Here is a 21,005-nt window from a genome sequence, read left to right on the forward strand (position 1 = left end):
GATTTGGTGGTAGCTTAGGTGGATGTAAAAGATCCTATCAGAGCCTAACAGAAAGAGTAATGTAAATTCCTCAAAGCCTTGGCCCTACTTCCCCTAGTAGTATAAACACTACCTCAGGTCTCCCCTGCAAAGAGTCCAGTGCCCAGTGGGATTAACCCAATCAACAAAGTATAAATAAAACAAATAAAACAAGCTCAATATGCAAAACATGTATCAGACAATACAAATAAAATTAAGTATAGTTAGGCCTAGTTTGAGTTAAAAAAAGGTAAAGGAAATGGGAAAGGGACACAGTACAGGAATGGCTTACTTCCAAGAAAGGGAAAAAATATAAATATGATTTGGCAACAGAAAGATAAAAGTGAAATAATGAAGTGAGAGTGTGGAGAAAATTAAGCATGGTATTTCACTGAGGAAATGTTTGGGTTAATGCATCTTATGAATTAAATTCTCAAAAGAATAGGGATTTATTTGGCAGGGATTTATGAGGTAACTCTTTCAGTGGAAAACAAACTCAATGGAATGTTTGTCATTTTATCTTCCTGCACTTGCAGGCTGAAGTCTATGATGCAGGCGATTATATATATAGTATAAAAAAAGAAGATACAATAAATTTATTCAATCCAGTAGTTCAGTTTGAATCCTCATCAAAACATTGGATTTCCACAATATTGAATCTGTCTTTATGGAGATGACTTTGCTGAATCTTCATTACATCAAATGGCCTGAAAAATGAAAAATAACCCTAGGTAAACAAGTACTCCACCACCAGGACAAAACACAAACAGCAAAACAAGAAAACACTCCAAGTGGGTGGCTAAATATACCAACTCTGAGATCTCGCTACAGTGGAGAAAAGGCAAGGTTCACCATAGTGGCCAAATGGTTCTTTTCCTAGGGTTAGTTTTCGTTGTTCCAGGCATTCGATGTAATGAGGATTTGGTGAAGTTGTCTCGATGAAGCCGGATTCGATATTGTAGAGATTTGATGTTTTGAAGGGGACCCGTTCATTTCACATCATCACATATTTGAAATGTAATTCAGGTTGTGGACCAAGAAAATAACAATACTACAGGGAAAATACTTAATTGTAAATATGGAGAGGTTTGGTAGAGCCAACAAGCAAAGAAGATGATGACAGTGGGAAATTATATGGTATTAATTAAGATATTCAAGATAATAAAGACATTAAAATTAGAACAAGATGGCATGAACATATTATGGTAAATCTTTATCTTGTGCAGTGCACATAAATTTGTATGGAAAAATACGGAAGGAACTTGAGGAAAGAATAAAGAACTGAGAATGCTACCTTCTATAACTGGATGGATTTTTATGGAGATCAATACATGAAAGAATACAAGTAAATAAAAATATCAAATATAGATATAAAGACTTTGTATGTACACTATGTAATGCTGAAGAGGCATGTTTTTTATAGAATTTATGATAATTAGAGGATTTAGGAAAATGGTTGCATATTTTAATATGGTGTAAACACAAATAAACTATCTGTTATGGTAAATATAGCATTTCTAGGGAAAATGGAAAAAAAACTATTTAGATGATATACTTAGGACATTATGGAAAGCTGATGTACAATAAAAGGGGTAAAAAGATAAAATAGAAAAATAAGACTACAATATGTAAACAAAAGTGGTTTGGATAAAGGCGCTGGGAAAATGGTTAAAATGTTTATATGGGTTGACCAAATGTAATTTATTTCAGTTTATTAGCTTTCTGATTTTTGTGATATTTGTTATTGCTCCTCCTGTATGTATGATCTGATTTTTTTTTTTTAATTTTACAAAATGGAAATTTAACATAGTGTTCCAGTTTTTTTTTCTTCTGATAACTAATTAAGCTGCTACCATCTCAGGCAGATGGGACCTCAGTTTAACATTTCAACTATATGACAGTATCAGTAGTGCAGCAATTAATTTATGCTGTTCTATTATGTTAGTATTAGAACATGAATCCTAGTACTTGATGTGGTAATAGAACCTACAATCGTCTACTGATCCACACAGCAATAAATGGTTATGTGAGTTACCTGCTGAGCCTCTGACACTGTATAATATAATATAATGTATTCTTAGGTTCATGGGTTCGTACCAGGTGATCAGTCCATAAGACCATTGCCTTGACACTGCAATACCAAACAGTTTCTTCCCCAGTCAATAAAGGTCTGAGAAGACCAACTGAGGCGGACCTGATGGATTTTCATCTTTTCATCCGTGTTTGTTTTAAAGAGGGTTAGGGAACTACTTTGTTTGACATGCAGTGGTAGCTTATGCCATAGGTGTAGGATCTTTTGGGAAAATAGTGTGAGCTGACAGAGCCAAAGCACATCACTACACTATTTGTATGCAATCATGTCTGGTTACTCATATATGTACCTCAACAACCATCTAAATAGAACTTCCAAGTAAAATGGCAGCCTAAAAACAGTCTACAGACCAGACTACCTACACAGTTAACAAATAAATACATATATATGTATATATTGATACATACATACAAGGTTATATAGTGCTAGGGGTCCAACAGTGTATGTGTTGCATTGTACAATATTCAAAATACAAAGCTACTTGAAAGACCTCATTCTGTATGCATGCATATCTTTTACAACAGCATTTTGTTACTGTAAATATTCAGAACTATCTGATATCAGCACCTTGTTATATAGTCTGGGGTGCCTGGCAATATAAACACTGGACTGTAGCATACCACTGGCTAAAATATAACTATGCTGCATCTCTGGTACACTTACAAATACAAAGAGACAGACAGACACACGTATACACACACACACACACACACACACACACACACACACATATATATATATATATATATATATGTATGGACCTATGTCAGTTAATTGTGTTTTCAGATACTCGAAATCCATATCGGCAAGACAATATCATCAAATTTCTGAAAACCTGAACATTTCACATGAAAAAAATAAAAAAACACTGAGGTCAAAAAAAGAAAAAAGAAAAACATAAAAATCTATATTTATTATGGTTTTGTGCTCCTGCACCCTCTGCTAATTTTATATACCAACTCTGAGATCACACTACATTGAGGAAAATGGTAAATCTCCTGATCCTCACTGTACAGCAGTCTTCATTCAAAAGCTTTAGGTTTTCAGAAATTCGATCATATTGTCTTGCCAATATGAATTTCGAGTTTCTGTAAACTCAATCAACTGATAGTGATCCACATATATAGACAGATATATATAGATATACACACACGCAGACACACACACACACACACACACACACACACACACACACACACACACACACACTCACACACGGATATTGTAGCACAGCTTTCTGTGATTACTTAAGCAACAGAAAATGCTGTCAACTAGCACCAGCTAATCTTAACAATAAGAGATGAAAATAATAAACAATGATATTTCAGCTTAGATAAAACTCACTTTTAGCCACATGATACATAAAAATCAGTACATATTATTGTACTATTTCTGTCCATCGTCAACCCCTTTTTTCTTATTTTGCACATGGGGTCGGGGTATCACTTCAACAGTGACAATCATCTCGAGCCAAGGTTTACACCACTGGCTGGCTAGCCCTGCTGAGGTAGTTCATCTGTAGCACTCACTTGCACACCCAATCACACCTACGGCCAATTTAAAGTGTCTAATCCACCTACTGCATGTCTTTGGAATGTGAGAGGAAACTGGATCACCTGGACGAAACTCACGCAACCGCAGGGAGGACATGCAGAGTCCACACAGAAGGCACCCCAGCTGAGAATTGAAACAGAGAACCACTTGCTGTGAGGTGACAATGCTAACTGCTGCATCACTGTGGCTGCCACTAGTGTTATTATTATTATTATTATTATCAGTATTATTGTACTATTTATTCATTTAGAAAAGCATGCATAATATAGCCTTTAGGTGTACACTCTGGCAGTGCAAGTTTGTATGCCAATAGGAGATTATGATACATAATGACCACTCATTCAATCATGCCTTTTCAGTTTACCATCTTCTAATATTAAGTGGAGTACTGACTTAACCTACAATGCATATTCTACAGATAGCAGATCCAAGAGGGCAGTGCTTTCTGCAACGCACATCATAAATGACTGCAAATCAAAAACATTTTCCTCATACTCAACACACAAATGTACATTAGCAAATGAGCCTTAAATCAAAACTGCATAGCAAGTCATGCTTTTGGAAATAAGTTTATACCTTTCCTCTCTGAGACCAAAGTGGTGGATCCAGCTGGCCATGAGGAAGTAGACCATTTTCCAAGCAAGAGAGGAACTGCAAAAGGTGTCCGCCTTTTGGAAACCGTAGAGGTGGTCGCTGGATTCCATCCTGACTCACTAGAACTACTGTACCACCACTATCTACTGTGAAAACAAATACAATTTTTTAAAAATGGTTATAGGGAACACTAAATGCAAACAGATTAAAATCTATCTAGTTAGAAACTATATCTGCTTGGAAAAGTAATGCTCAGTAAATGGATAATTTGCAATTTATTACAGTATGTTCTGCCACAATGAATACATTGAATAGAGTTGTATTCTATTCTTTTTCTCAAAAGCTTATTTTTATTTTGACGGATATATAATTTAGTTATTGACAATGCAAGTTATGATGCCTATAAATGCCTAATTATGATAAATATGCATGCATTTACCACAACATTAGGTCACTCATTTTTCCTGCGCTTATGATACATTTAAATACATCTATTAAATGGCAGGAATCAGAACATTGGTGTTACTATTATGATCAGTAAAGTACAGCATCTAATAGGAAACAATGAGTAGGACACTGCCATTTTTAAATAGTCTTTGTCTACAAAAAGTGTACAAGGACATAAGCACTGAAATGTGAGTATACAAATGATTTAACTCATTCCCTCCAACAGACTTCTGGAAGTTTTCACTGTAATTTCCAATGGATGGAGCCTATGCTTTTTGACAGAATCAAATTATGTCCTCACTTTTCAAACAAATCTTCATATCTCTGGAACCATAGGTGTTACTATAGAAATGTAAATGGCAACCCCTTCAGCACAAACTCTTGTTATAATGGTAATGAACTTTATAAGCCACAGTAAACACAGAAGCTATTACATTTGTAATATTTTGTAAACATCTCAGCAAATACTCAAGTTACAGACATACTGTTAGTAGCATTTTGTTAATCCAGCTGAGAGCTTTCTTATGAGGCTAAGTAGTTCTATCTGTGCTATATGGTTGTTAACATATGTAGGAAAACATGACATTTGTAACAATATAAATAAATATTATATGAACAGCAATTAATATCTCATTACCTGCTGTAAACAGAGGTCAAATATCAATAGAGTTTTATTTGTCATTGTATGAGCTTCAAGATGAAATGCCTTAATACTGTATTTGTATCATGGTTTTAAAATTATTAATGCAGACATGAACAAGCAATATTGATGCCTAGAGCCATCAGTAGGATGTAACTGCAGAAACACCTACAGACTTCACCTGTCTGTAATGAGTTAAGATCCATATCCAAACATAATATTCTTTAGATACCTATAGAAATGTGTTTTCAATCATGTTATAAATGTTTTCCCTTGTACTGTAATATCTTCCTTCCTTTCTTTGACTGGCGTGTATGCCTGTTGTCCTTCATCTCCAGTTAAGAATGAAACAGAGGTGGGTTATAAGCTAAGAGGTAGGAATCGATGCACTTCACTAGTGAAATCCAAGTTTCTTGGTTACTTGCCTTACTGGCCTTGTTTGGTAAGGAGGATTCTTCTAAGTAGTCAATACAAAGTCATGTAAGGAAGTTTGTATATAAACATATGGTTCCCTGGAGCGTACTCCACCTTTGTAACCAAGAGTTCATCTAATCCATTTATTCGGAGTACAACAAATGTATCTACATCCCAAAACCAGATATTTGTCTCATCACTTCATGCCAGGACACAAACGCTGCAAGGCTGATGGAATGTCTACTAATTGAGGAAAAGTAACATACTGCTAAATTAGTTCATATTTGTGCTATTACAGTTGTTAGGTAGGGGAAGGGAACTTTACCTGAATGAAAAATATTATTGTTTTAAGGTAAAACAGACTATTGTTTTAAGGTATAAACAGATATATCTGTACTAACAGTCACTTTTTAATTCAAGTATATTTTCATATGAATGTAGGATGGAAATAGAACAGGAAGGAGTACTATTCCACAAGTGATCCTTTGGAGACTGGCTGTAAGCACGCTACTCTCTAGTACAATGTTACAGAGTGGAAAAATCTAAAAAGTCTAAATCTCAAAATGCACTCGCTTGAGGCACTCCTTAAAATGGAGAACATTGATATTTGTGCAGTGACTGAGACCTGGTTCAAGACTCCAGAGAGCACCCCTGCACTACCAGGCTATAACTCATACCACACTTTTTGGCCATGTAATCTGAACCAAAACACCAAAGGCGGAGGTGTGTCCATATTCATTAAGGATATCCACACCTCCAGGCTAGTTGCTCAGCATAATGCATCCAAGGTTATCCAAGTGCAACTAACTCTGGGCAAAACTGCTGCATCACTGTGGCTGCCACTAGTGTTATTATTATTATTATTATTATTATTATTATTATTATTATCAGTATTATTGTACTATTTATTCATTTAGAAAAGCATGCATAATATAGCCTTTAGGTGTACACTCTGGCAGTGCAAGTTTGTATGCCAACAGGAGATTATGATACATAATGACTACTCATTCAATCATGCCTTTTCAGTTTACCATCTTCTAATATTAAGTGGAGTACTGACTTAACCTACAATGCATATTCTACAGATAGCAGATCCAAGAGGGCAGTGCTTTCTGCAACGCACATCATAAATGACTGCAAATCAAAAACATTTTCCTCATACTCAACACACAAATGTACATTAGCAAATGAGCCTTAAATCAAAACTACATAGCAAGTCATGCTTTTGGAAATAAGTTTATACCTTTCCTCTCTGAGACCACAGTGGTGGATCCAGCTGGCCATGAGGAAGTAGACCATTTTCCAAGCAAGAGAGGAACTGCAAAAGGTGTCCGCCTTTTGGAAACCGTAGAGGTGGTCGCTGGATTCCATCCTGACTCACTAGAACTACTGTACCACCACTATCTACTGTGAAAACAAATACAATTTTTTAAAAATGGTTATAGGGAACACTAAATGCAAACAGATTCAAATCTATCTAGTTAGAAACTATACCTGCTTGGAAAAGTAATGCTCAGTAAATGGATAATTTGCAATTTATTACAGTATGTTCTGCCACAATGAATACATTGAATAGAGTTGTATTCTATTCTTTTTCTCAAAAGCTTATTTTTATTTTGACGGATATATAATTTAGTTATTGACAATGCAAGTTATGATGCCTATAAATGCCTAATTATGATAAATATGCATGCATTTACCACAACATTAGGTCACTCATTTTTCCTGCGCTTATGATACATTTAAATACATCTATTAAATGGCAGGAATCAGAACATTGGTGTTACTCTTATGATCAGTAAAGTACAGCATCTAATAGGAAACAATGAGTAGGACACTGCCATTTTTAAATAGTCTTTGTCTACAAAAAGTGTACAAGGACATAAGCACTGAAATGTGAGTATACAAATGATTTAACTCATTCCCTCCAACAGACTTCTGGAAGTTTTCACTGTAATTTCCAATGGATGGAGCCCATGCTTTTTGACAGAATCAAATTATGTCCTCACTTTTCAAACAAATCTTCATATCTCTGGAACCATAGGTGTTACTAAAGAAATGTAAATGGCAACCCCTTCAGCACAAACTCTTGTTATAATGGTAATGAACTTTATAAGCCACAGTAAACACAGTAGCTATTACATTTGTAATATTTTGTAAACATCTCAGCAACTACTCAAGTTACAGACATATTGTTAGTAGCATTTTGTTAATCCAGCTGAGAGCTTTCTTATGAGGCTAAGTAGTTCTATCTGTGCTATATGGTTGTTAATATATGTAGGAAAACATGACATTTGTAACAATATAAATAAATATTATATGAACAGCAATTAATATCTCATTACCTGCTGTAAACAGAGCTCAAATATCAATAGAGTTGTATTTGTCATTGTATGAGCTTCAAGATGAAATGCCTTAACACTATATTTGTATCATGGTTTTAAAATTATTAATGCAGACATGAACAAGCAATATTGATGCCTAGAGCCATCAGTAGGATGTAACTGCAGAAACACCTACAGACTTCACCTGTCTGTAATGAGTTAAGATCCATATCCAAACATAATATTCTTTAGATACCTATAGAAATGTGTTTTCAATCATGTTATAAATGTTTTCTCTTGTACTGTAATATCTTCCTTCCTTTCTTTGACTGGCGTGTATGCCTGTTGTCCTTCAACTCCAGTTAAGAATGAAACAGAGGTGGGTTATAAGCTAAGAGGTAGGAACCGATGCACTTCACTAGTGAAATCCAAGTTTCTTGGTTACTTGCCTTACTGGCCTTGTTTGGTAAAGAGGATTCTTCTAAGTAGTCAATACAAAGTCATGTAAGGAAGTTTGTATATAAACATATGGTTCCCTGGAGCGTACTCCACCTTTGTAACCAAGAGTTCATCTAATCCATTTATTCAGAGAACAACAAATGTATCTACATCCCAAAACCAGATATTTGTCTCATCACTTCATACCAGGACACAAACGCTGCAAGGCTGATGGAATGTCTACTAACTGAGGAAAAGTAACATACTGCTAAATTAGTTCATATTTGTGCTATTACAGTTGTTAGGTAGGGGAAGGGAACTTTACCTGAATGAAAAATATTGTTTTAAGGTATAAACAGATATATCTGTACTAACAGTCACTTTTTAATTCAAGTATATTTTCATATGAATGTAGGATGGAAATAGAACAGGAAGGAGTACTATTCCACAAGTGATCCTTTGGAGACTGGCTGTAAGCACGCTACTCTGTAGTACAATGTTACAGAGTGGAAAAATCTAAAAAGTCTAAATCTCAAAATGCACTCACTCGAGGCACTCCTTAAAATGGAGAACATCGATATTTGTGCAGTGACTGAGACCTGGTTCAAGGCTTCAGAGAGCACCCCTGCACTACTAGGCTATAACTCATAAAACACTTTTTGGCCATGTAATCTGAACCAAAACACCAAAGGCGGGGGTGTGTCCATATTCATTAAGGATATCCACACCTCCAGGCTAGTTGCTCAGCATAATGCATCCAAGGTTATCCAAGTGCAACTAACTCTGGGCAAAACTGCAATCCAAATTGTAGCTTGCTACAGATCCCCCACCATGCCCCAGGATTCCCACTCCTCTTTTCTTGATGTACTGGAAAATACTAGGGTTCAACCAATCACCCTAATAATGGGCAACTTCAACTACCCCACCATTAAGTGGGAAAACTAGTCGTATACCAACTCCTTAGCTCAACGCTTTCTGGAATTAATAAACTTCAATGCCCTAGATCAACTTATCCACACCCCCACCAGGGCCAACAATATCCTAGACCTAGTCATTACCAACACGAGTGACCGGTGTTCCACACCTGAAGTCAACTCCTCGTTGGTCTGATCAGACCATAAGCTTGTCACCCTTGATATCCACATTCCGCTCCCACCCCCCATTAAGGAAACCACAGTAAAAAATTTCTCCAAAGCCAACCTCATGCTTCTTAAGACAGAAGTGGTGAACTTCATGACACCCATGCAGATGGACAATACAGTTACAACTGCTGAATCCTACACAAATACACTCTATAAGCACTTACACGAGTGCATGGATCATGCTATCCCAAACAGAACCAAGACGTTATCCTCCAAAAAAAGGAAGCCAATCTGGTGGTCCCCTGCCATAAACTAACTATACAACAGAAGGAAGAAACTGTTGCAAAAGAGAGTAAAATCCAATGAGTGGAGGGGGTCCCTGGTCAGCATCAGTAAGAAGCTGAGATCCCTTATAAGATCCTCCAAAGCTAGCTACGAAAACAAAATCACCACTAAATCCAAGGACAACTACAAAGCATTCTATAGCTATATCAAGAATCTAGACGGCAACACCCAGATCTGCTCTGAGTTACAGCACAAAGGCATGAAAATTACAGAACCAACTGATATTGCCAACATCCTGGCAGATCGGTTCAGTGCTAACTTTACCCCCCTCTCACCCCCTAAAGGGCCCATATCTATACAGGAAGAATGCAGAGTCCCTGTAATAACAACTACACAGGTAAAAGCTGCACTCTCTAAACCCAAAAACACAGCATCCCTGGGACCGGACAACATCCCAGACTGCGTTTTACATGAATTTCAGAACAAACTGGCTCCCCACTTAAGCACCATGTTCAATAATAGCCTCGCATCAGGCTTTGTGCCCACTGAATGGCACACAGCAACAGTTATTCCACTCCACAAAGGGGGAGCCACCACTGATCATGGAAACTATCGATCTATTAGCCTGACGAGCCTGGTCTGCAAGGCCATGGAATGTATCATCATGGAACTCATAAACAAAGACACTGGTAAACTCCAAACTCTGGATCCCACCCAGTTTGGGTGCATGAAAGGCAGATCATGCCTCCTGAACCTGATCGACTTCTTTGAGGCAGTCACCAAAGCCGTGGATGAGGGTAAGGTGGTTCACACAGCCTATCTTGACCTCGCCAAGGCTTTCAACACCATCCCCCATTCTGGAATTATAGCTAAACTCACTAAACTAGGTATAAATCCCTATGTCACAAGATGGTTTGCCAACTGGCTCACTGACTTTGTTTGTGTCACTGACAGAACCCACACTGTAAAAGTTGCAGAATCCAAATCTGACCTCAAAGCAGTGACAAGTGGAGTACCACAGGATTCCGTCCTGGGACCTCACCTGTTTGGTATCTACTTCTCTGAAGTACAGGCTAACACAGAAGGCCTCTGGCTAACGAAGTATGCAGATGACTGCAAACTAGGAGCCATACTCAAGTCCCCAGATGATGTGGATGTCCTACAGAAGGGCCTTACTGAGACAGATGCCTGGTGTCAGAGCCATGGCCTCAAGCTCAATGCCAAAAAGTGCAGTGTCATCCCCTTTGGTAAAAACTCTGTACCCATGAATTACCACATAGGCAGCAATCTACTTAACACTGAATGCATGATAAGAGACCTTGGGACCCAGGCGGACAGTAGTCTCTCCTTTTATAGTCACATCACCACAGTAGTTAGGAAGTCCTTCTAGGTGGCACACCTCATCATAAAAGGGTTCTCATCCAGGAAAAAAGAGGTCATTGTTCCCCTCTACTCATCATTCATTAGACCCATTATAGAGTACAACGCTCCTTTTAGAATGTACCTCACAAGACATCTGCAACAGCTGGAAAGGCCAAAGAAGTACCTCACAAAGAGGATTACTGGCCTCAAACAAATGCCCTACACTGACCGCCTCAAAAAACTCCAGCTTTACTCCATAGCATATCGCCTACTCTGAGGTGATCTCTGTCTAACATATAAAGCTATGTCAAACCCAGAGCTGTTGGACATGCTACACCTAAAGAAATCCCAATCCCTCCGAGCTACATGCTCTAGGGACCTAAACCTTGTCACCACAATTAACAGGACATGCTGGAGGGATAGATTCCTGTCCCAGAGACTTCCTATACTCTGGAACAAGCTACCCATCTATGTCAAGCAAAGTTCTTCATTAGCACTCTTCAAGAAAAATCTTGATGAGTGGATGGAAAATAAGAAATACACCCTGGGGATCACTTCTGAGTCTCTGCTGGACAGTGGCACAGGAAAATAACTTTCTTGGGTGGCGTAAGCTATGGAAACTTGCTGGCTAGGCTTACGTAGGCCCTTGGGCCAATAGCCTAGTACCTACCTATGAACCTATGAACCTATGAAACTTGAGCTTACAATGATATTCGGGAAGGGAGGGTGGTACAGTGACACAGAGGTTAGTGTTGTTGCCTTACAGCAAAAGGTTTCTCGGTTTGATTATCAGCTGGCATGCCTTTTGTGCAGAGTCTACATGCCCTTCTTGTGTTCACATGGGTTTCCTCCAGGTGTTCCAGTTCTCTCCCATATTCCATAGACATGCAGTACATGGATTAGACACTCTAAATTGGTCATAGACTTCAGTGTGTGTGAGTATGTGTGTGTTTGGTGTGGAAGAACTACTGCAGCAGGGCAAGCCACCTGGTGGTGTAAGCCTTGGCTGTAGATGACTGAAATGACACCCCAACCTCATGTATAAAAATGGGAATAAGAGGTTGTGGATGGATAGATGGATGGACGGAATGAAACCTGCAGATGGCAAGTACATTTACTCATATATAGCTTAGAGTACAACTCTACCTAAATGTCAGTTTTATTCTCATCATAATGTTCTCTTGCTTGTCTTCAATCCAAAATATGAGTGCACACGAAAGAAAACAATATGAAGTACTCACTAATATGCAAGCATTCCGATCTTTTTATGAAACTTCACTTTATTTTCTTCTGGTATTTATCACATCATCAGTAACCTCATACATCAAACTATAGACCAATAACTTGCCTTCTGACCATGTATAAAATATACACTGGAATTAATGGCGACAGAGTTTACAGTCATTTAGATGAAAACTCATGGCAACAGAACAAAGGGACAACAAAAGAAAGTCATATCAAACAAAGGATAATTTGTTGTTAAACAAAGTCAAAATGGAGAACTGTAAAATGGGGAAGAATCTAAATATGGCATGAACAGACTACAAAAAAAGTTTGACAGTATCCTACATTCATGGATAAAAGAGTGATTAAAATATATAAGATATACCCTACACTGATCAGTTACATTACAACCATGGAACACTGGCAAACCACTTTGCAGTTAAGCCATAATAAAGGACAAATTATTATTCTAGGGATAACAATTCAAGGGGGGATATTCCAGGGTGACTCTGTCACTGCTGCTCTTTTTTCTTGCCCTTAACCCATTAAGCTGTTTACTTAACAGATTGTTTCATGGTTACAATATGGCTCCCAGAACACAACAAAGAGTAAAGACTTCTCATCTTCTTTCTGTGGATGATTTAAAACTGTACAGTTCATCAGATGAGGAACTGAAAGCACAACTGCAAGTCGTCAAAATGTTTTCAGATGATAAAAGAATGTCATTTAGTCTTGATAAATGTGCAAAAGTAATCTTTAAATCAGGAAAGCTGTAGCACCAAGAAAACATCAGTTTGGGACAGTAATGTGATATAAAAGAGCTTCTGCAAGAAGGAGTGTATAAATATTTTGAAACTGATGAAGGATCAACAATAAAACATGAACAACTGTGAATAACATTTAGTAAGGAATATTTTAGAAGACTAAAATTAATACTGAAAATAAGATTGACATCTAGGAACAAAGTCCAAACTATAAATCAATGTACTCTTCCTGTCCTAACTTACAGTTTTGGAGTGATTGACTGGCCCCACAATGCGTTGGATTGGTTGAACAGGAAAACAAGAAGAATGCTTCATGCTTATCAAATGATTTATAAAAATCAAGTGCATAGCAAGACTATATATTCTCCGTTCTGAAAGAGGTATGGGCCTCCTCAAAACTGATTACATGCACAGATCCGCAATTGTAAGACTGCATACATATCTGCTGACCTCACAAGATCCAAATGTAAAGTTTTACTTGAGGAGAATAAGTCTAAGATGACTTCCCTGCTTAGTTTAGAAGAAGCGTTACGGTATCAAGTGGGAATGGAAATCAAACCAGTAGAAGATAAAAATCAGGCAGCAACTGAATGTGCCAAAAAAACAAAAGAAAGTATAAAAGGTGAAGGATCACATGAGAAGGCAAGAAATATGGAAAATGCATAAATATAGTTGCAAGTATAGAAAACTCTTGGAGCAATCTCATGTGATCAGGAATAAACACAGTTATGGTTAAGGAGAGGAGAATTTAAATGCAAAGATGAATGGTTAATATCGGTGACCCAAGAGAGTGGACTATGTACATGTTGGTTTACAAAGTCTGTTGAATATGTTGGAGAAACAGACAAATGTAGGTTTTTTAAAACAGAATTGGAAATAGTTGCACATTTTGTTCCTGACTGTGATATACTAATGGCAGAATGACTGTATGCTGAAAAGCATAATATTGTGGCAAGACTGCTGCATTGGGGATTGTGAAAATATTATAAAACTAAAGTACCTGAAAAACATTGGAAACATAAGCAATGAAGCATTATAGAAAATGATGTTTACATCACATGGGATCACCCACTAGCAACAGTTCAAAATATACATGAATGAAAACCAGATACAGTAGTCCATGAAAAAACAACAAAAGTAGCACTGAACAGTAAAATTGCTACAGCCAGTGACTCCAGTGTCTTACATACAGAAAGACACAAAGTCAAAAAATACCAGGGTTTGCAGGCAGAAACAAGTGCAGTATGTAAAAAGGATACTCAGACAGTTCCAATAGTAGTAGGAGCAACAGGTCTTATAAAAAAGAATTTACAGTCGTATTTAGATACATTACTGATACATGTAACTCTGCATGATTTGCTGAAGGAGTCATAACTGGGCACACTGTGGGTTCTACGAAGAGCACTTGTGGCTAACATCAACAACTGAAACAATACTAATTTCATGAACTTTAATCATACTTTGAGTTAGGAATGGGATACATTCCTGTCATGGTACTAGAAACCCAAAAGACTTGGATACATGAAAAAAGCTGAGAGGTACATACAACTCCTCTTTTTCACAAGTAAAAAAATAAATAAATAAATTATGTAGGTCACTCATTTTACTTACAAGATTTATAAAAAAAAACATTAAATCTTGGTATTGAATGCAGTTAGTCTTTGTATGACCACTTAATCTGTCAAGTAGCATAAACAGAACCAATTGTCAGATCAGTTGGAACTGCAATTCTGGGTGTGAAATAGATATTGTTTGCTTAAATACCTGAATTGTAAGAAAGCAGACCTTGTTTTTATACAACAATCACATATACCACACAAAGAAAAGACTAAAATTTGGGCAATATGAAATCTTACATGGCTCACACTATAAAAAAGTGCAAAGAGGAGCAATGATTCTGTAGAAACGACTATCATAATATCCAAAATAAAATTTAGATCCAGTGATAAAGAAAGTAGATTTACAATGGGTGTAACATCAAGTTATTATCTTGATTAGCATGTATGTGATACCAGCTTTAGAGGCTAAATTTGCTAAAAAAAAATTCTTGAAATATTTTTATATAGTGACTGGAGATTTTAACTTTGTTTCAGATAATTTAAATATGATAATGGCTAAACCACCAAAAATACCTGTATCTGTTAAAATCAGTTAAAGCTTTAAAATGGGTGGATATTCTTACTTTAAAAGACATGATACAAAATATGTAAATTCCTTAATATACAGCCATTGCTGCTATGTTTTAGATATATCATCTAGTATAGAAAGATTATTTGTTTCAAATGATTTATTATTAATCGATTTATTATTTATCTGCCCGTGTAATAACCCTGACTAGCTTTCTATATCCTCCCAAGTACTTCCTATTTTTCTGATTACAGAACTTATACTAACACTTCCCTGTTTCTTCTATCATGCTCAATTTGTACACCTTTAATTTGTAGTTATTGTAGTTAATTTCTAATATTGCTACTGCAAATATATGCTAATGAATATTCTCATAGCTAATTGTTTTTCTCTGTTATTAATGCATGCATTTGGAGCTTTTCTCCCTGGGCTTCTGCTGAAAATGGACATATATCCAGTTGGCCCAGCCCAGTCAACAAATATAAAATAAAATAAAATAAAATAAATTAAAAAAAACATTTAAAACTATTACTTGTCCAATTTCATATCACAATGCACTTTATTTTAAGTTAACTAAATAAAATACTAGCTGTATCATTCCAGTACATAAACTAAATAAAAAAGTTTAATGACTGGCTTAGAAAGAATTACATAGTTTATGGACTTAAATGCCAAAGAAAACAAAAATAGGTATTTTTAGGGGATGTTTTAAAATTTTACTTACATGGCAAAATATTATCATGGACTAGATTCAGAGTAAAGGAATGGGATATATACTTTATAATTATACAATCATTAATGATAAAGCTAAACTAAAAATACATAAAGGAGAAAAATATTGTCCTTGACATTGCAAATTCTTTAAATGAAAAAATACCAGCTGACAATCAAACATGAGGTGGAAATAATGCTACAAAACCTAATTAATAAAATATCACTCCAAAATACTATAAAATCTGACTAATGGAACATAGTATATTACTTTTTCAAAAAATAACAGAATAGTGATAGGTAATGAAGAAATTCTCAAATAATTCAAAAATATAACATGAAACAAATAGAAACTTATCTTAAAAGTAAAATTTCTTATACATTGTCTCAACTAGGTACAGCCATACTCTCTAAACACACTGAAACTCAATATGTCTTAGATCAAATCAACAAATTAAAAGAACATAATGCCCTGGGTACTGATGGTACAATACTATAAATATACAAAATATTACCAAATAAATTAATTTAATTATTAAGTGCAGTTTATAAGTTTACTGAAATGCCCAAATTAATAACAGGATACCTATTTCTTGAAAATATTTAGTTATAACACTTACATTACAGCAGGGCAAAAAACCCAGAGACTGCTTATTGTACAGATCTATCATGCTTTTAAATGTAGATTACAAAATATCTGTTGGAACATTTGCAGATAGACTGAAAATATATTTACCACAATTAATAAATGAAGATCAGACAGGATTTACAATTAACAGACAAATCCAAAGCAGTACTAAAAGTATCGTCATAATAACAGATTGTTCAAATAATGTTAAATAAGAATTCATAATTATAAGTCATGATAGAAATGGCTTTAAATAACAGTTACTCGTTTTTAGTGTTAGATAAATTTACTCTCCCTAACTAGATACTGCACAAGATCTAAAAATAACAGGGTGATATAATGCAATAATAAACTGAACAAGTGAAAAGTTTATAACCCATTATAACTGAAGGTGAAATACTAAAGTGAAAATAAATGAAAATATAATAAATTAATTTAAATGCATAACACTGAAAGTTCAAGAACTTAATAAAAAAGATAAAAGGAAATATTATAAAGTTTTGGATAAAGTTTTGGATTTAATACATATCCAAAAATATTATGGGTAAACAAAGTGGGCAATTCTGTCTAAATTATAAAGAATAATACATAACCAGCATGCAGGCATCAATCAAGAATATTGGATCCACATATCTAAATATGTCTAAATAGAAGTATCTTAAAATTACCTTAAAATAAACTTCTTATGTTAAAAACAGTTAAATGCACATCTCTATTTTGGAGAACATTTACATGAATATTTATGAATACTGCCTTTATGCACTATATAAAATTGCCAAAATTAAAAAAAATTAGGTATAACTGCATTTGTTGTAGAAGTAAGACAATATCAAGAGCAGACTGGAACTAGGTATAGATGCATTTGTTGGAGATGTAAGACTATATTAAAAACTGATTTGAACCTTAGTTTTTGACTAAATAAGAATACAAGATTATTGGGAATAAATATAATTATCGTGTAATGCTTTACTGGATGACAGAGTTATTATTATTTAAAGTCAAACTGTATATAACACTTCTTCTTCTTTCGGCTTTTTCCGGTTAGGGGTCGCCACAGCGAATCATTGTCTGTTCATGATTGGTAGTGGAGTTTTACAGTGTCGAGTTGCCAGCCCGGCGCCCAACCTTCCACAGAAGGCACACACACACTCACACCTAGGGCCAATTTAGTGTGTTCAATCCGCCAAAAGCATGTCTTTAGGATGTGGGAGGAAACCGGAGCACCCGGAGGAAACCCACGCAACCACAGGGAGGACATGCAGACTCCGCACAGAAGGCACCCCAGCCGAGGATCGAACCGGAGAACCTCTTGCTGTGAGGCAGCAACGCTAACCGCTGCACCACCATGGTCGCCCAAACTGTATATAACACTCTTATTTCCAAATGCTTCAGCAGTTGTGTATATTAACAATTGCAAGAAAATACCAAAAAAATGAATGAATGAAAGGTTGAAAATCAAATTTTACTGATTTTATTTCTCTAAGTAGCAATGTTCATGATAAAAAGATAGTACTATCAAAATCTACAGATAAGAGACAGTCCTTAAACTTTAAATTCTGGGCAAAACTGACTATACTTCTAGATGCATTTAAAAATGGTGCCTTACTAAACAGTGATAATTAAAAATAACAATGCATGACATGTACAACATATAAATGTATTCTTTATTAATTTAGAATAAATTTTAGAACATTCTCTAAATATGTAGATAGATTAATTCGATAATTTTAAGATACAATTTAGAATGAAGCTACATTTTAAGATGTATATGTTTTTCTTTATAAAATTTATTTTATTTCTCAACTAGTAAAAACTTTTAGGAAACACACACTATAAAAACAGCTATTTTCAATATAACTATAAAAGACTGCCACAGAAAAAAGACAAATCGTGCCAGAGAATCAGGATGAAAAACCAAAGTACTCTCACCATAAGCTGGTGGGGGAATATTACCACAGTAAATTGTATTTGTTGGATAAGGCAATCTGTGTTTCCATAAACTTACATCATAAATGTAAAAAAAAAATGATCTAAAATGAAATTGTGCAGCATGACAGCCTCCATTAGAATATGTTGGGATATAATTAATTAGAAAACAATAAAAACACAGAGCAATACATGAACAGTAGTACTACAGAAAATGCCAATATATAATTTAAGACATAAGTTTTTTCTTCAGTTTCAGGGTTGGGTTGCCTTTTAAGTCATGTAAAACAGACTTAACTGTCTGCTAATGTAGATGGCAATTCTCCCATCTGGAAGCAGCAACATGCTCAATTTATCCATATAAGAAAAGTATAACTTGAAAGGGAAACATTTAACAGTTTAAATTCCTGCTCCAGGACATGTACAGATTAACTATAAATATAACTATACTGACCACATTTGTCAGAGGACATCAGAAATACTTGTAGCATGGCAGAAACACTGCACCTCTTCTTATAGGACTAAGATGACCATTATACCATGACCCCCCATTAACATTCCAAAACGTGCACGCTGATTGGTCAGCGTGCACGTTGTAAATCGACTAATACTAATGGAAAAAGGTCCGGTCGCCCGGACTTTTTCCATTAGTATAAGTCTTTTTTAAAACACTGTCTCGATATGTTAAAGGAGTTTAACATAGCGAGACAGGTCTAAAAAAAGCAATGGAGATTTTGCTTTTTTTAAAGCTGTCTCGCTATGTTAAACTCCTTTAACATAGCGAGACAGTGTGTAAAAAGCAACGGAGATCTTGCTTTCTCCATTGCTTTTTTTTTTAAACCTGTCTCGCTATGTTAAACCCATTTAACATAGCGAGACAGTTTGTAAAAAGCAACGGAGATCTTGCTTTCTCTGTTGATTTTTTCAAAACTGTCTCGCTATGTTAAATGGGTTTAACATAGCGAGACAGCTTTAAAATAAGCAACGGAGATTCTCCGTTGCTTTTTTTAAAGCTGTCTTATGTTAAACCCATTTAACATAGCGAAACAGTAAAAAGCAACGGAGATCTTGCTTTCTCCGTTCCTTTTGCCCACAGCTCTGATGTACTGCGTGCATGCGCAGTACATCAGAACTGCCACAGAATACCAGACAGCTGTGGAAGGGCAGCAAGGAGGCATTATACAATGCCATTATGTAAGAAAATTTAATTTTTTTTTCTTAAATAATGTCATTGTATAACAGCAATAACCCACTTCTAGGTTTGGGTAATGCTGGATTTACCCACGGTTGGCTTTATTTGGCCACTCGGGCTTCCCCCTCATGACCAAATCAGGCCAACCATGGGTAAATTCAGCATTACCCACACCCAGGCGTGGGTTATTGCTATAATAACTGATATTAAGAAATACAATAGTTATTAAAACTGATTCAGAATTCACTAGTATTTAATCTCCAGTACATGTAGCTCACTGCTCTCTAGCCCTCAAAATCATCTTATTGTACAGCGTATAACATTTTTCTTGGGTAGTAGGGCAAAGGAACACATCCAGTCATTGGCTGCATGAGGTATATCAACCCACATTCTTGTGTAACATGAGTGTATTAAGACTACCCTCAAGCATATTTCTTCAAATGAATGGAATAATAAGGCTTTGTGTTGCACAGTGCAAAAGGCTCTTTGTATTCGATGTCTCCACTGGGATCAGTCTGCCAGAGACTCTGGCTTCCACCTCCCCACTACAAATGCAAACTGGACCACCTCCCATGTAATAACTTCCTCCATGGCTGAACTCCTGACCTGGGACCAGTTTAGCTATCCCTGTCAGTTGCAGCATATATAGCTGTAAAAGCACCTTGACAGCAGACTGTCAGCATTTGCAATGGTTGCACAGTTGCTTCGTTTTGTTCATTGACATGTCCAGCCTCATACTGTATACATGTGAAACTATGAGAATCAAACCAAACTCTGCAAGGTACATATCACTTGCATCCCATAACTGTAAGCTATATCCTGCAATTCTAGCTTAATACTATAGCATGGGTATAACTGCATGCACCTCAGAATCTTCCATCTTGTTTTCAGTCAAAATTGTGACAATCTCCATTTCTGCTTCGTCATGTACCTTTGCCTGACACAGACACTCAAAATTCTCAGGTTTCAGTTTTCTCATTGTTTGTACAGTTATGTATAAAGAATATAAACCTGTTTTAAACTATTTGTACTGTAATATTTCTGTGTTGGAAGCTGCAAACTGCTGTATCAGGAACATCAAATATGTTTAAAGAGCCTATTCAGTCAATACAGTGCAGATAAATTAACAATTACAGCTATATAAAAGCAAATGATGTTATTTCTGCCAGAAATATTAAACCAT

The 21,005-nt window shown here is 35.9% G+C and overlaps 1 protein-coding gene across 1 annotated transcript in view; it reads right to left on the reverse strand.

The window, feature by feature from the left end:
* SGSM1 (small G protein signaling modulator 1) overlaps window positions 1-21,005 on the reverse strand; it is a 1,353,076-nt gene that overhangs the window by 609,901 nt on the left and 722,170 nt on the right. The window contains exon 9 of the mRNA XM_044068489.1: window positions 7,003-7,166. Within this exon, the coding sequence (XP_043924424.1) occupies window positions 7,003-7,166 (164 nt within the window). The remainder of the gene's footprint in view (window positions 1-7,002; window positions 7,167-21,005) is intronic.

Source organism: Protopterus annectens, chromosome 4.part0 (assembly GCF_019279795.1).
Source record: "Protopterus annectens isolate FY-2018-M chromosome 4.part0, PAN1.0, whole genome shotgun sequence".
Taxonomy (NCBI): Eukaryota; Metazoa; Chordata; order Ceratodontiformes; family Protopteridae; genus Protopterus; species Protopterus annectens.